Source organism: Astatotilapia calliptera, chromosome 1 (genome assembly GCF_900246225.1).
Source record: "Astatotilapia calliptera chromosome 1, fAstCal1.2, whole genome shotgun sequence".
Classification (NCBI taxonomy): domain Eukaryota; kingdom Metazoa; phylum Chordata; class Actinopteri; order Cichliformes; family Cichlidae; genus Astatotilapia; species Astatotilapia calliptera.
In genome coordinates, this window is record NC_039302.1 from 17062375 (window position 1) to 17079281 (window position 16907).

General features: G+C 38.5%; 1 protein-coding gene across 1 annotated transcript in view; it reads right to left on the reverse strand.

Annotated features, from left to right (window-relative positions):
• The window catches only part of strc1 (stereocilin 1), a 48779-nt gene that overhangs the window by 18685 nt on the left and 13187 nt on the right, over positions 1 to 16907 (reverse strand). The window contains exons 18-25 of the mRNA XM_026166692.1: positions 16210 to 16300; positions 15740 to 15911; positions 14227 to 14402; positions 13924 to 14079; positions 13628 to 13770; positions 13378 to 13526; positions 13085 to 13182; positions 12452 to 12602 (exon numbers count right to left, since the gene is read on the reverse strand). Of these exons, the coding sequence (XP_026022477.1) occupies positions 12452 to 12602; positions 13085 to 13182; positions 13378 to 13526; positions 13628 to 13770; positions 13924 to 14079; positions 14227 to 14402; positions 15740 to 15911; positions 16210 to 16300 (1136 nt within the window). The remainder of the gene's footprint in view (positions 1 to 12451; positions 12603 to 13084; positions 13183 to 13377; positions 13527 to 13627; positions 13771 to 13923; positions 14080 to 14226; positions 14403 to 15739; positions 15912 to 16209; positions 16301 to 16907) is intronic.

Below are 16907 nucleotides of genomic sequence, written 5' to 3' on the forward strand. Positions count from 1 at the left end.
TGGCTATGCCACTAATTTCTGGTGGCAGTTTATGAACACTACAGCTTACTGGAATAATAAAACTGACTGCTATGCAAATACATATACACTTTCTGCCCACCGAGGAACGAGAGGAAGTGTATGGACTGTTCACTCAACGAAACCTGTGCCAGTAACGCGACACTGATGAGCCTCAACTGTCGCTCCAACTACAGCTACCGAATGATACTACAAACAAAGACTCATTACCAGACAGGATGTGCACGGACGGCACCAAGCAGTAAAGGAACCAGAGTTTCGCATCTGAGGAGGAGTGAAATTCTTACAGAGCTTGATCCCCAGCATTGGAGTTGCCGAGGTGCGGGATCACGTGGAAATCAACCGATATGCTCTGCTACGACACATCAACTTAACTAAGGCCCTGGGAACGGCCTTAGCAGGAGAACAGAAGGCCATCAGAACGATGGTGTTGAAGAACACACTGACACTAGACCTGCTAACAGCATCACAAGGAGGAGTTTGCAAGCTGATCGGGGAAACATATTGCACTTTTATCCCTGATGGATACGAAACTGGAGGAGATATTTATGAAGCTTTGCAGAATTTGACCGCTCTGCAAAAATATGTCACTGACCACACACCTGGAGCAGCTACAGCACAAGGCTGGCTGGACTGGCTGTTCAGCGGTTCATGGCTGGCTGCTGTAGCAAAGCCATTTTTCCTTCTAGGTCTCATCATGATAGCACTGCTCATATTAGTGTTGTGTGTGTTGCCATGCCTAAGAGTAATGATTTCAAAGATGATAACAACTACAATGACTGCTTATGTTGCCGTGCCTCAAGAAGAACAGCATCCCGTTGCAATTCTGTTAGAGGAGAACTTGTAATAACTGCTAATGAATGACGTGGTGATTAAAAATGACTTGTCAAGTGATCATGCACTGATTAACACATTAGTAGGTTATGCAAGTTTTCATCCTTTTATTTTTTGAAGTTTTCAGTTTTAAACATGAAGTTTTCATTTTACATATTAGGTTTTCATCATTTTTAAATACAAAGTTTTCATTTTAGTTTTCATCCTTTTATTTTTTGTAGTTTTCGTTTTAAAATATAAGGTTTTTATCCTTTATTTTTTGTAGTTTTAGTTTTATTATTTTTTCTTGTTTATTCCACTTGTTATTTCATTTACTATGATTTTCATTTACTATGTTTTTTTATTATTTTCTTTTGTTTTATTCTTTAGACCAAATGACTTCCATTTCTGCTATGCTGACATTTTGAAAATTAAAAAATCGCTTAAGATACTTAATAAATAACCTTCACAGACAATTGTTGTATACATTTAAAATAAGTTAAAACAGGAGGGAATGTTACAGGAAAAATGATTCTATGTTTCTTTACCTTCTTTTAAATGTACAAAGATGCCTTTTGTCTGCCCTCTGCCTATGGTTAGATTAGTTTAGAATTATCTTTTTAGACTTTCCCAGCAAACACATCTTGTTTCTGGGACATATTGTTTTAGATTGTTTTATCTTCCCTAGCTCTCTGCTGACGAGACTAGCACCATATATGGAGTTGTTTTATTTTATCTGTTTATTATTTGTTATCCTGTTCTCACTGTCTCTGTGCTCTGTGCCTATAAAAATTACCAAGCCACTGTGCATGGTGTGAGTTGTTCTTAGCAGCTCACCCGTGTACACGTTTGATAAAGAAAGTAACTTTGTCTCATTGTGTCTTTATTTCTCCTGGGTCTTTTACAGAGTTTTCCCCCAACAATCCAGGATCTGTACCTCTCAAGAACCAGGAAACGGGCAGGGAAAATCATCGCAGACCCCTCACACCCTGCACACAGACTTTTTGATCTGCTGCCCTCTGGCAGACGGTACAGAAGCCTGCAGACCAGGACCACCCGAAACAGGAACAGTTTCTTTCCCCTCGCCATCTCCCTTCTTAACAGTTGACCTGTCACACTGCTCCCACTGCCAGACTGCAACTGCACCTTATGTACATTTTGTAGTATTCATTCCACCTCATTCATTTCTGTATTTTATGTATATAAGTTTAGATTCGTTATTTATAGTTGGTTTACATAGCTTTGTGTATGTATGTGTAATGTGTATATATAGACACTTGTGTGTGTGTGTGTGTGTGTGTGTGTGTGTGTGTGTGTGTGTGTGTGTGTGTGTGTGTGTGTGTGTGTGTGTGTGTGTGTGTGTGTGTGTGTGAGAGATTTACATTGCTGTGCTTGAGAGCCACCATCTACCGGAACAAAATTCCCTGTATGTGTCTGCACATATACTTGGCCAATAAACAGGATTCTGATTCTGATTCTGAGATGTATATTTGTGAATGTGGAGATGTTATATTGGTTTCACTGGTAAAAATAAATAATTGAAATGGGTATATATTTGTTTTTTGTTAAGTTGCCTAATAATTATGCACAGTAATAGTCACCTGCACACACAGATATCCCCCTAAAATAACTAAAACTAAAAACAAACTAAAAACTACTTCCAAAAACATTCAGCTTTGATATTAATGAGTTTTTTGGGTTCATTGAGAACATGGTTGTTGTTCAATAATAAAATTATTCCTCAAAAATACAACTTGCCTAATAATTCTGCACTCCCTGTAGGTCTGTTGACAGAGCTCTGTACAGGTCTGCTCGAGCTGACCTGAAAAGGGGTCCCACCTGTCCAGCAACAACACATGGCATGGAATAATAGACATCATAAACCACAGAGGCAGAACTGTGAAAACAGAAAACCTGAGTGTGCAGCTAGCAGAGGACATAAACAGCTTCTTTGCCCGCTTTGAAACACCACAACAGCAGCATTCATCTGCCTCAGCCCTGCTCCCATCCTCATCCTCACCTGGTTCCTGCACCGCTCCATTCACTGTAACGGAGCACGATGTCAGATGAGTGTTCCTAGCAGTGAACCCCAGGAAGGCGTCCAGACGGAATACGTGGTAAAGTGCTAAGACCATGTGCCCACCAGCTCACCCTCATCTCCACCAGAATCTTCAACCTCTCACTGGATGAAGCAGCCATCCCATCCTGTCTAAAATCAGCCACAATCATCCCAGTACCAAAGAAGTCTCCCATCACCAGCCTGAACTATTATTGCCCTGTGGCCCTCACACCGGTAATCATGAAATGCTTTGAGAGACTAGTCCTTCAGCACACCAAGGATTACCTCCCCCCAGAATTCGACACCCACCAGTTTGCATACCGTGCAAACAGATTCACAGAAGATGCCATCACCCTCCACTCGGTGCTGAGTCACCTAGAACAGCGGCAGAGCTACGCCAGAATGCTCTTTGTGGACTACAGCTCACCCTTCCACCACTCGCCCATTGAGAGCCTACTAACTTACTGAATCACAGTATGGTACAGCAGCTGCACTAAGGCAGATAGAGCCACCCTCCCAGCATGTTTGCAATGAGTAGGAGATGCTCTGTATCTCACTGTACAACTGTATAGTGACAAAGGTATTGGGTTCTTTTCTAAAAATTGCTATAAACAGAGGAACCCAAACTGATGAAAAGTGGCGAATATTTTTTTTTCAAATGACTATTTTTAGTGGATTTTTGATATAGAAGCAGAATGACAGAATGTTAAAAGAAGTTACTTTTAGTCATTCTAAGCTGGGCATTGCGTTCTCTGGCTGTTCAAAGCCATGGAACTTTAGACTTTCCAAGCAAATAATGATGGCCATACTGATGTTCTTTTCAGTACATTTTACTTTATGTTCATTTTCATTTTTATGATGTTTCTATTTTTACATAATTCCTCCCACATAGCAAAATTGGTATGGCCTGGATCTGTCCCACACAATGTGCTTACACATGGCCTGTGTACCGCAAAGAATGACGGCCCTATGGTGGCCCAGATCTGGTTTACCAGAGGTGGCCCACACATGAGCCAGCACAAGGCCAGTTGCAGACACACTGCTGGCCCTGTGCTGGCCCAGAACAGTTTCAGCTCTGGCCCCAGATGTCAGCCTAATGTGTACCTTAGCCATGTAAGCCATGTAATAACAACATGTGCTGGAACATAATAGTGCAAAAGTAACATGACGAAACTCTGTTCAGACAGTGAATGGACTGATTCTTATACAGCACTTTTTTACTCACCCATATTACTCAAAGTGCTCTATACAACATGTCACATTCACCCAATCAGGCCAAATGTGGCATGCCATCACATAAACAGTGCCATCTTACCATGCCAGAAGTCAGCCAGCAGTGCCGGCTTGACACCAGATCCAGGCAAGACCCGTCTGCTATGTGGGATGACTTGTTCTTTTGGCATTTTAGTTGTGGATTATGTTTGGACTGTGTCTCTTGCCCTTTCAGTATTGTTTCCTTGTGCTTCTAAGTGTCCCTTTGTTTCTTTTTAGGTTATGTAGTATGGGTTAGAGATATTTTGTATGTTGTTTTTGTTTAATAAATCCGCCTTTTGGATTATTCCCTGATGTGCCTGAGTTCTGTTATTTAGTGTCACTTTGAAAGGACACACATCCAGCATTGACATATAATTGTTCTTTCAATTTTTGATAAAGATTACAGTGAATTGAGATGTAACTTGGCCCACAGGTACAGTAGGACGCCCAGAGTAAGAAAGTGTTGAAAGTTGGACCTCAACTATTATGGATGATTTTTAATGAATTTTTGAAATTTCCATAATTGTAGTGTATTGGCTGTATTGAATTGCATATAAATGTCCTTTAATTTCTGAGGAATTTTACAGTGAATCTGGATGAAACCTGGCACACAGGTACACTGAAAAAAAGGGACTGGCCATCTCTTGGATTTATGTAAGCATCTTGCATGCATTTAACACAATTGCCTCATGTTTTAAAGTTAAATGTAACTATATAGTGTAAAAACTACATGATATGCAGAAAGGGTGTATTAAATTGTTCATATCATGTTCAGGTGAAGTAAGTCAATAAGATAGCAACGTTAAATCTCGTGAAACCACGCGTGATTTCATCTCGCGGGCTTTGGATCGTGGTTTAAAAAAGGCATCCATCTCAGTCAAGTCGAGCAGCCAACTCTACGTTTTTGGTATGTCTTGATTTTTTGAATTCATTTTTACCATATTTCAGCCAAATGTAGTTAAACGTCTAGATTGTCGCCATGTAACATGCTAAAAAAAGAGCCGTTAGCTTATTTGCTGTTTTATCTGTTGTCAAAGAATTGGCGCTTTTTCATTTGAATTTGTCTTTGGCACAAGAGCCGTAATATCACATTAAACCTAATTACGAGGCACTCATAACATAATTTGGTTTTCTGTGTGAATAGATTTGTCAACTGACTCTTCAGTTACATTGTGTATTTACTGCACCGTGGTGTTAGTGAGATTTTGGACATTGAACAGCTTATATCATCAGCGGCATTATGCTAGCTTACATCCCTACCCCTCCTGCCCTCCTTTTGTTTTTGTTTTTGTTTTTTTTGCTGCACATTGAGAGATGACCTCTATTCTGCATTTCACCAGGAGTCAGCTGATGGATTGTGGGTTCAAGGTGTTATGGTAAGAAAGTATATTCTATTTTCGTTTCTGTAACTTAATTATAATAGGTTTTTTATAATTATTAGGTGCATGCATACTCACCCTATTAATACAACTGAGAGATCCAAAATCTGCCATAGGTTTAACTTATACCTGTATTGCCAGAAAGGTGATTACTGGACTCGCATTAATGCACACTTGAACTGAAATGAGGTTGTAACTTGTGGGTTGTTGGGTTGCAAATCAGAAACAAACATCTTTGGATTTTTTTTAATCCCATAAGATCTGGAAACACAGTTTTTATTCAACAAAACATTACTGATTAACCAAGCACAGTGCCTGCTGTTATTTCAAAATAATTTTATGTCATTTCAGATAAAATGCAGCATTCCAGTGCATCCCAACCATGCCTTTACAGTCAAGGTTTCTGACGGAGCTGAGTTTTTCTCTGACAGTCTGCTGAAAGTGTTTGCAAAGTGATCAGGGGAACAGGGCACAAAGCTAAAGGATGTAGCTGCCATAATGACAGTAAGAACTTTAAAATTCTTTAACTACAAAGTGTATATGTATTGCATTAGGTCAGTAAAAGATTTTTATGCTACATCCATTGAAACAGTCAACTATTACCTGTGAGTAATGATTCCACTAAAAGGATGCCATAATTTTCGTCATGCATTTACTGGCCCACTGAGAAAAAATTATCTTTTTTTAAAAATAAATGTTCTGGAAACTATATATCCATAAAGTTGATGTCAAACAGGAACTTTTGATATTGCTTTGTAGATGCTGGTGTTGCATGTTGACTGGTTTAAAAAGTCAAGAGTTTTTGTCTGGGATCATTTTCTTCTGTGCTACTGAAAAGTTCACAAATCTCTGTTTTCTTTGTTATAATAGTCAAGGATGACATTAATGCTCGGAGTCCCTCATCAAAGTGCTCCGCATCTGTGTGAAAGACAATTGCAACATCTTGGTGCAGGAGTTCATGGTGAGTGTTTTATGAGTAGATTGTGGCTTTGCAACATTTAAAAATGCATTTAGTTATCCACTTGATCCTCATTGGACTGGTTAGGACCAGTAGTCCTCTTTAATAATTTGAAGTTCACATGAGGCCTGGTAGTGAACTCGGCCACCGGCCCTTGAGGCCCCATCCTCACCCCTGTATTAGGGGTCACATCAGTGTGAAAAAACTTTAAATTTGTCATTCTAATGAACAAAGGAAAATCCCACCAATATTTATATTAGCTTTTGTTTGAAAAAATGACCAACTGACCAACAGCTAACCAAATTGTGGGGCTGAAAGTCTAAATTCTAACATCTTCTGAGTGACATAGCCTGGATTTCTGATGGGCCGGTGTCTTTCTAACAAAAACTAATGTAAAGCATTTGAAATTATTATGTTTTTCACCCTCTCTTAGAAACTCTGTTAGACCATGAATGGCAGCATGGCAGGCCACTCTTTGGCTATAGCTATTTACTATGTTGCTTGCATTGGTTTAAATTACTCTAACATTAGAACTGGTAGATTCAAAAGAGATGAGTTTAAAAAGGAATCTTAAAGAAATGTTTTGTGTTTAACCAGGACTTGACTGAGGCCACTGCACAGATTGAGAAAACCACAATGAACATCTGTCTCCAAAGGATGCGGCAGGCAATGACTTTTCTGATGTTGTTCTTCAAGATCTGGATAACGTGACCTTTGCAGTAGCCATGCTGTTTGGACCTTTTTTATTCCTTCAACATGAGTTACCCATCACAACTCTGCTACACTTTTGAGGTGATTCAATGGGTGGTAATGGAGTTGGATGCAACTCAGCTCTCAAGAAAAGCTCACAACTAAGACAAAACTGCTCCTGCAACGAAGCTCACTGTTATGCATGCAAGGTGATCAGCTCTAGGTGAGAGGACATTTAAATCTCACACTTGTTCTGCTGCATTTTTGAAGCTCAATTCCAGGAACGGATCGCAGGGTTCATTTTTATATACTCTGCAACTGCCATGAGGACGAGCCGTTTTTTGTTGTTGTTTGTTTTTCCTTTTGCTCTGTACAAGTTCTGTTTGTCTGTTTGGCAGCATTTTTAAATTTCTCTTTGTATTTTTTCTTTCTTTTACTAGTGAAGAGATGTAGCGTGAACAGTTATACAGTCTAAATATCCCATATGGGTCGTGTGAAATGGTATTTTCAGTTTCATTCAGTTGAAGTAAAGAACGTTGAATATTTCTAAGTGTGCTGTTTTGAACCAAGATGTCACAGTATGATCAGTGCTGTAATTTTTGACAGTCACTGTATCAATGTTATTTTTGCGTCTCTTGAATAAAGGTTTTGACCTGCAAGTGCTAATTTCTTTAGTTATTGGGGTAAAATGGGTAGTGTTAATAGGAAGGTGTTTGCCAATTCAGTAACCTAATTTAATGTTAATGGAAACTAACATTACCTCAAATTGTTTAGTTATAATTGTTGTTTAACTGAATCTTGACGTTAGAGGCCTTAAATAGAATGTTTTGTATTGTTCTTTCCCAACATTTTTCAAAAGAAACGGTCCAATTTCTTTGCTGTGATTGATTCCAGAGAACACGGAAGAACTGACATTATTTAACTGTTGATTTATATAGATTCAGTAGAGGAGTAATGTCAGTTTAATTCTTTACCTACTGCAGTGAAATTAGACATGTTGTTTTGAAAGGTTACTGGTGGATGCCAGCAACCATCTTGGAAGAGAACAATACAATCTGTTATAAGGCCTCCATTTGAAAATTGTGTATTTGATACTAGAATATAATAGCAAAATGTAATTTGAAGATAACATGTAGTATTTAAGTGACCAAGTAGTATTGGGTAAAAGTTATTGAATCGTGTTGGGATAACGTGAGAAAATTGTGAAGGATTAAAATATTCCAAGAGCTCAAATTACTTCATCAAAACATGTTTAAGTCACATTTTATCAACACAAATTGCACAAGTTTATTGAACATGAATAAATTGTGTTAATTTAATTCAATTGTTTAAGTTGCTGCCAAAGCAAAACATCTGTGTGCAACAAATGTCCACCATTGAATTAAGTAAATCCAACAACATATTTTTTTCAGTGTACAGTAGGTGTCCCTGAGGAGGAATGTGTTGAAAGTTGGACATCAACTACTCAGGATGATTTTTAATGAATTTTTGAAAATTGACATAATTCTACTGTATTGACTGTATTGAATTGAATATAAGTTTCCTTTAATTTCTGAGGAATTCTACAGTAAATCTGGATGAAACTTGGCACACAGGTACAGTAGGTGTCCCAGAGGAGGGATGTGTTGAAAGTTGGACATCAACTACTCAGGATGATTTTTAAGGAATTTTTGAAAATTGACACAATTGTAGTGCATTGGCTGTATTAGATTGAATAAATGTTTCCATTAATTTCTGAGGAATTCTACAGTAAAACTGGATGAAACCTGGCACACAGGTACAGTAGGTGTCCCAGAGAAGGAATCTGTTGAAAGTTGGACATCAACTACTCAGGATGATTTTTAAGGAATTTTTGAAAATTGACACATTTGTAGTGCATTGGCTGTATTAGATTGAATAAATGTTTCCATTAATTTCTGAGGAATTCTACAGTAAATCTGGATGAAACTTGGCACACAGGTACAGTAGGTGTCCCAGAGGGGGGATGTGTTGAAAGTTGGACATCAACTACTCAGGATGATTTTTAATTAATTTCTGAAAATTGACACATTTGTAGTGCATTGGCTGTATTAGATTGAATAAATGTCTCCATTAATTTCTGAGGAATTCTACAGTACATCTGGCTGAAACTTGGCACACAGGTACAGTAGGTGTCCCAGAGGGGTGTGTTGAAAGTTGGACATCAACTACTCAGGATGATTTTTAATGAATTTTTGAAAATTGACACAATTGTAGTGCATTGGCTGTATTAGATTGAATAAATGTCTCCATTAATTTCTGAGGAAATCTACAGTAAATCTGGATGAAACTTGGCACACAGGTACAGTAGGTGTCCCAGAGGGGTGTGTTGAAAGTTGGACATCAACTACTCAGGATGATTTTTAATGAATTTTTGAAAATTGACACATTTGTAGTGCATTGGCTGTATTAGATTGAATAAATGTTTCCATTAATTTCTGAGGAATTCTACAGTAAATCTGGCTGAAACTTGGCACACAGGTACAGTAGGTGTCCCAGAGGGGGGATGTGTTGAAAGTTGGACATCAACTACTCAGGATGATTTTTAATTAATTTCTGAAAATTGACACATTTGTAGTGCATTGGCTGTATTAGATTGAATAAATGTCTCCATTAATTTCTGAGGAATTCTACAGTAAATCTGGATGAAACTTGGCACACAGGTACAGTAGGTGTCCCAGAGGGGGGATGTGTTGAAAGTTGGACATCAACTACTCAGGATGATTTTTAATGAATTTTTGAAAAATGACATAATTCTATTGTACTGACTGTATTAGATTGAATAAATGTCTCCATTAATTTCTGAGGAAATCTACAGTAAATCTGGATGAAACTTGGCACACAGGTACAGTAGGTGTCCTAGAGGAGGGATGTGTTGAAAGTTGGACATCAACTTCTCAGGATGATTTTTAATGAATTTTTGAAAATTGACATAATTCTATTGTATTGACTGTATTGAATTGAATATAAGTTTCCTTTAATTTCTGAGGAATTCTACAGTAAATCTGGATGAAAATTGGCACACAGGTACAGTAGGTGTCCCAGAGAAGGGATGTGTTGAAAGTTGGACATCAACTAATCAGGATGATTTTTAATGAATTTTTGAAAATTGACATAATTCTATTGTACTGACTGTATTAGATTGGATACAAGTACCCTTTAATTTCTGAGGAATTCTACAGTAAATCTGGCTGAAACTTGGCACACAGGTACAGTAGGTGTCCCAGAGGGGGGATGTGTTGAAAGTTGGACATCAACTACTCAGGATGATTTTTAATGAATTTTTGAAAATTGACATAATTGTAGTGTATTGGCCGACTGCATTGAATACAAGTACCCTTTAATTTCTGAGGAATTCTACAGTAAATCTGGATGAAACTTGGCACACAGGTACAGTAGGTGTCCCAGAGGAGGGATGTGTTGAAAGTTGGACATCAACTACTCAGGATGATTTTTAATGAATTTTTGAAAATTGACACAATTGTAGTGTATTGGCTGTATTAGATTGAATAAATGTCTCCATTAATGTCTGAGGAATTCTACAGTAAATCTGGATGAAACCTGGCACACAGGTACAGTAGGTGTCCTAGAGGAGGGATGTGTTGAAAGTTGGACATCAACTACTCAGGATGATTTTTAATGAATTTTTGAAAATTGACACAATTGTAGTGTATTGGCTGTATTAGATTGAATAAATGTTTCCATTAATTTCTGAGGAATTCTACAGTAAATCTGGATGAAACTTGGCACACAGGTACAGTAGGTGTCCCAGAGGGGGGATGTGTTGAAAGTTGGACATCAACTACTCAGGATGATTTTTAATGAATTTCTGAAAATTGACATAATTCTACTGTATTGACTGTATTGAATTGAATATAAGTTTCCTTTAATTTCTGAGGAATTCTACAGTAAATCTTGGTGAAACTTGGCACACAGGTACAGTAGGTGTCCTAGAGGAGGGATGTGTTGAAAGTTGGACATCAACTACTCAGGATGATTTTTAATGAATTTTTGAAAATTGACATAATTCTATTGTATTGACTGTATTGCATTGAATACAAGTACCCTTTAATTTCTGAGGAATTCTACAGTAAATCTGGATGAAAATTGGCACACAGGTACAGTAGGTGTCCCAGAGGAGGGATGTGTTGAAAGTTGAACCTCAACTATTCAGGATGACTTTTAATGAATTTTTGAAATAAACATAATTGTAGTGCATTGACTGTATTGCACTGAATATGAGTTTACTGTGATTTCTGAGTAATATTACAGTAAATCTGGGTAAAAACTGGCCCAGAGGTAAAGTAGGTGTCCGAGAAGAGGATTGTGTTGAAAGCTTGGCATCAACTTTTAAGAATGATTTTTAATAAATTTTTGAATATGCAACCAGACTGTCACGATGGCTGTATTGAGCTGTTCCATTGTAATTTGTGTGCGCGCGTGCGTGTGACTGTTCACGCGCGTGCGTGTGTGCGCGAGTCTAGGCTTTCAATCAGGATATAAAGCAAAAAGGCGCTACCGTAAAGACTGGTGTAAAAGCGCAAGGAAATTTATGCGGCGGATAGGAGGCGGCTGGCTTGACCGCGGCTCACAAATGACGGCTCACTTTACCGCAGTGACCATCCGTCGGCTCTTACTTCGGAAACATGGCTTAAAAAATTTCTCTTCAACGACTTAATCCGATAAAAAAAACGATCTCTTTACCCGTCGGCTTCCCGTGGCTGTCATGCGACCGGCTATTGCAGTTAATAATACAACAGCTTCTTGCCATTTTTTGGGTTTCTTTTTATCGCTGTGTAACTGAGTTCAATTGAAAGCCTGCGTGCGCCAGTACCTCTTGCCACAAGTTCCCAGAATCCTTTGCGGTTTTACCCCTGAATGACGTCACATTTTCAATCTTTATCCTGGTGGGCCGGTCTCTAGTCAAAATGCCCGGGCCGATTTTTTGTCCCAGTCCAGCCTTGTTGAACACCTTTGGGATGTGGTGGAACAAGAGATTGTGCAGTCTGCAGATCTGGAGCAACTGTATGATGCTATCATGTCAATATGGAGCAAAATCTCAGAGGAATTAAGAAGTAAGGCAGTTCTGAAGGCAAAAGTGGATCCAACCTGATAATAGCAAGATGTACCTAAACTAGCATAAAACTTTGGTAAGAGTTTTGATAAGGGCGATTATATTTTCATCAGGTAAAGCGATTAATGCATAAAGAAGACAAATCAAGTTTAATGGTTATCAGTGGACAGCAGTGATTCAGGTTTTACCTCTGAAGTCAACAAGCTTATCGTCCCAGGGTGTTAGCACCATAGCTAGAGCTGTTTTCTGGAGGTCTGACAGAACAGAGCGCTGGTTATCAGTTACTGCAACAGCCTGCTCGTAGGAGAACATGGCGATCTTTTCCTGGGAGAATACCACCTTTTGAAAACAAAACACACAGCGGGGGGATAGAGATAAAGATAAATTAAAGACATGATAAAGATTTGTCAAGATGGACGCAAAAACAGGAATACATTTTTTTTATTGTAAAAAAACAAATGTTACTAAAAAATTATGTACTTTTTACACATATGTAGTTTAGCTCACCTTGATATTACAATAATCGGCCCTGACCAGTGAAACTAATCTTTCTGCCAGTGAAAAGAAGGTTTACTACCCGTTTAATCTCTGACATGATATACTGTGGTGTAGTATAGATTGCTGTGGGAGAGTTTGTCATTAGCAGGAATTGCTGTAAAAGTTATTAAAACACATTTAAAAGTCAAAAATAGTATTTCCTCCTTCACATTTTCTAAAGCCATCCAGTTGGCCGGATCGGAGTCTTTGTTGGTTCATTTCTGGCCCCCGTGCTTTATGTTTAACACCCAAGATATGGTTGGTTTAATTAAATCTTGACTCACAGCAAACTTTTTTGGTGCCATCATTGAGATAGCCAAAGGTGCGATTCCCTCAATTTGCTCTTTTACCAGCGCTGACATGGCCATGTCTGGGATACCCACTGAAAAACAAGCAAAGTGTTCCAGTGAAACAGAGCAAAGGGTGCTAGAAACAATGAATCAAAAGCTTTTACAGCAAAGCATAGAGGAAAACAAAATGTCTTTGATTTAAATCTCTCACCACACATTAAGGCAGATGTAGGACTATGCATAGTACAACTAAAATTCATGTGGAAAAGACAATGAATAGACAATACCTGCCAGGACTCCGATCTCAATGAACACATCGGTGCCCCAGGAACTCATGAGTCCAAAAACGAGGCTGTGGGTTAGCAGTTCAACAAGAGCTTGCAGCTGCTCCTCTGAGCAAGACAGCCTCAGCCGACCCAGCCTGAGAACCGCCTTACTGCAGCCATCGGAGGGAGACAGAGTACAAAGTAAATTCAAGTGTCAAGCTGGGCTTGAAAAAATACGCTTCATTTAAGCATTTTCCGATATTGTGCGCACCTGAGCTCTATAGGATTGAAAGACCTCAGCTCTGTGGCTTTAGCGCCACACACAATGTATCCCATTGCCACCAGAGTGCTGGAGTCAAGCTGGCTCGGATTCTGCTTGGTGGAGTTTAACACGGTGGAAAACAGTGTGGCCAGCTAGGACGACAACAAGTTATAAACCAGTCTAATACAGCACAATAATGCCACAGCTGGTATTATTCTTATCAGACGAAATAAAAACTGCCCAAAACACAAAGCAATTTTGATGTAACATGTAAATATTTGAACTGCAGTGGCTAAAATACTTACCTGTCTGCTATTCCAGTCACTGACTGTGCCCAGAGCGGCGATGCTTCTCCGCTCAGTCAGTCGAATGGCATTCAGCTCGTCTAATGATAGCTGTGTCGCTATTACACCGAGCTGAGAGATCACAGCCTGGGAGAAGGATGAGACTGGGCCATATATCTTCATATATTCACGTTAATACCGAGAGGCCCGGAGCAAAGACAGAGCAGAAACACAGTGTTAAGACCTGTAAACTTTGGCCATCATCAAATGAAACACATGTAAGAGGTTTTTGTTGGACTGATTCAGATTAACAATCAGTCTGACCTGCTTGACTTTCCTGAGCACTTCAGTGCGTTGGTAGGATGCAAGAAACGGGTCGTGACCCATCAGCTCCAGACAGTTGGAGAAGGCAGATGAAGGCATGCTAGTCAAACTGCTGGAGAGCCAAACGGAGGGGGCTGTTGTATGCAGAATCTCACAAGTAGGAACCACTGGAGTCACTGGCCAGCAACACACACAAACATATGATCAGGAGATTATCTATGAAAATGTGTCAGCAATGTAATATAACCATGGCTTAGTTTGAAGTTGTCAAGTTTTTTTGTTTACTGAAAAGTATTAGCCAAAGTCTTTCTGAAAAATTTAATTCAAGAAGCTAATTTTCACTGTTAGAAGATCAGCAAGTTCTCCTGCTACAAAAGTCAACTTGCAAAGAAATTCATACGCACAAATGTATTACGCTTTCAGCTGTACCAAAAGACAATAATGCAAACAATGTTTAGAAGGATAACAATTCCATCCAAAACAATGGTTGGGTTAATAACTTGTTGTTTTTTTTTTGGACCACTGTTTCAGTTCATTTTCCAGTCTTTACTTAGAGGCGATAAAACGTTTTTTTTCATCAAGCCTGGTCACGTGATTGGATAATAAATAAAAAATAAACATTATCATTCTGTATTTCCAATTCACTCACTAACTTAACTACGTTATTCATACTAATTAGAGAGCATCACAAAGCTATATTAACTACCCCACTGCCTATTTTTCATTCAATATGCTGTTTGCCTACCAATAATCCTCCCCCCCCGCCTCCCCTCTATATGACTGCATAACAGAGTATATAGACTTTATATAGCATAAAAAGTTGAAAGAAAAGGTGGATGATTTTTTCCTAATTTCCTACTTTAATTAAACAAGGCTAACTTTCATATATTCTATATTAATTATGTGGGAAGTGAACTATTGAGAAAGTGTTTGTTTGATTATTTTTTTTGGTTAAACTGATTATTATTAATTATGGCTTTTAGCCCATGAAAATTAGAAATGCCAGCTCAATGAAAGAAGGATTTACGATACTGAAATTTCTAAATTTCTCTTTCTCTAGACTTCAGGACCTTGATTTCCAAAAAAATGCAACATTCACTGTAATCAATCCAGTTTTTCCTTCTTTAGCCGCATACATTTTACAGTGGATGTCCCCTCACTGTTTGGCAACTTGACTGTTGATCGTGAAACACCTTTGCACATAATTAAAATGTCTTTTTTTTACTTGAAGTTATTAAAATTGAAAGTGCTCTTTGCAGAACTAAAAAATCTTCGCCGGCTGTTTCACCTTTTTTCAAGAGTATATGCTAACATAAGCTAACTAAACTAGTCTGCTTTCTGTAGACTGATATGAACCTCTTCCTCCCTAGAGCCCTTGCATGGGTCCATGTCATGTCTTGTGACACTTCAAAGGCAGCAGAGAATGCTACATTCACTGAAGAAATTCTTAATCCCACCAAATTTGATGAAAACCATACAAGGTTATTGTAAGAGAAACCAAAGTAAGGCTTACATGACTGAGAATTTAGTTTAAGGAAGCCCAGGAAAAACTGCAGAACAAACTGCTGCCTTTCAAAAATGGTCTTCCTCTCAGTCTCATCTGAACACAGCATCCCGATGTCCCCACGTTCCCACTGATGGTGGCTCATGAACAGCTTCTCTATTCGCTCCACAGTCATCAATGCCTGCGGGCACACAGACACAGACAGCAACACGCACATTTGAATGGGTTACAGGAAGACAGCAACCTCATCACCTGATCTTGACACCTTTTGGAGATGTGACACCCGAGAGATTTCTTTACAGGCTCTGACTTAACATGTCATTGGATCAAGTTCTGACACAAAGCTCCACTGTGGACTTCTGGACACTCAGCGAATGTGTTGCACTTTGAAAAAAGTAATAATAATATGGGGAACTATTCAGGCTCTGGGTTCAGATATTAAGTATTAAATACTGAAAGAAGTGCAGCAATAAACTTACCAGGGAAATCTGCTGCAGTTTGTCTTGAGGCAGGAAGAAGAGAAAGCGGTCCACCTGACTGAGTGTTGTCTGGTCCCAGTTCTCCACTGGGCTATGAGGGGGAGACAAGATCATGCTATCATTGTTCCTTTTATCTCAGGTTGTGTGCAAAGCCTCTATCAGTGGAAAGTTTAGAAAATAAATTTCATATAACTTCATTTTCATTTTAAAACCTATAAAAACTGTAAAAGAAACATCCTTACAAGGCCAACTTCTAAAAACTGCTGCGTTGGAGTTTGTTGATTAATTCATGCCTCTGTGAACTAAATATTCTATGGATACATTCACATTCTTGAAATTCTCACCCATTTAGTATATATGTGATGCAGTTGACGTGGAAAAACATAATAAATACAGTGCAAGAAAAAGTAAGTGAACTACAGTTTTTTAAAATTCATTCCTAAAATGGTCACATCTAACTTACACTTATGAACAAATAGTCTAGTTCAATGATTAACACAGACCTCATTGCATTCTTCCTTTTCACAATGAATATATAATTTCTACTGTAACAATGTAGCTTGGAAAAATGATGTGAACTCTAAACGTATGATCACAACAAAGGTTGACATGCCAAAAAAAACACCCAGACCAACTGTGGAGTGATGAAACTACAGTTAGATTGTTTGGGAATATTAATATTATATTAGTTATCCAAT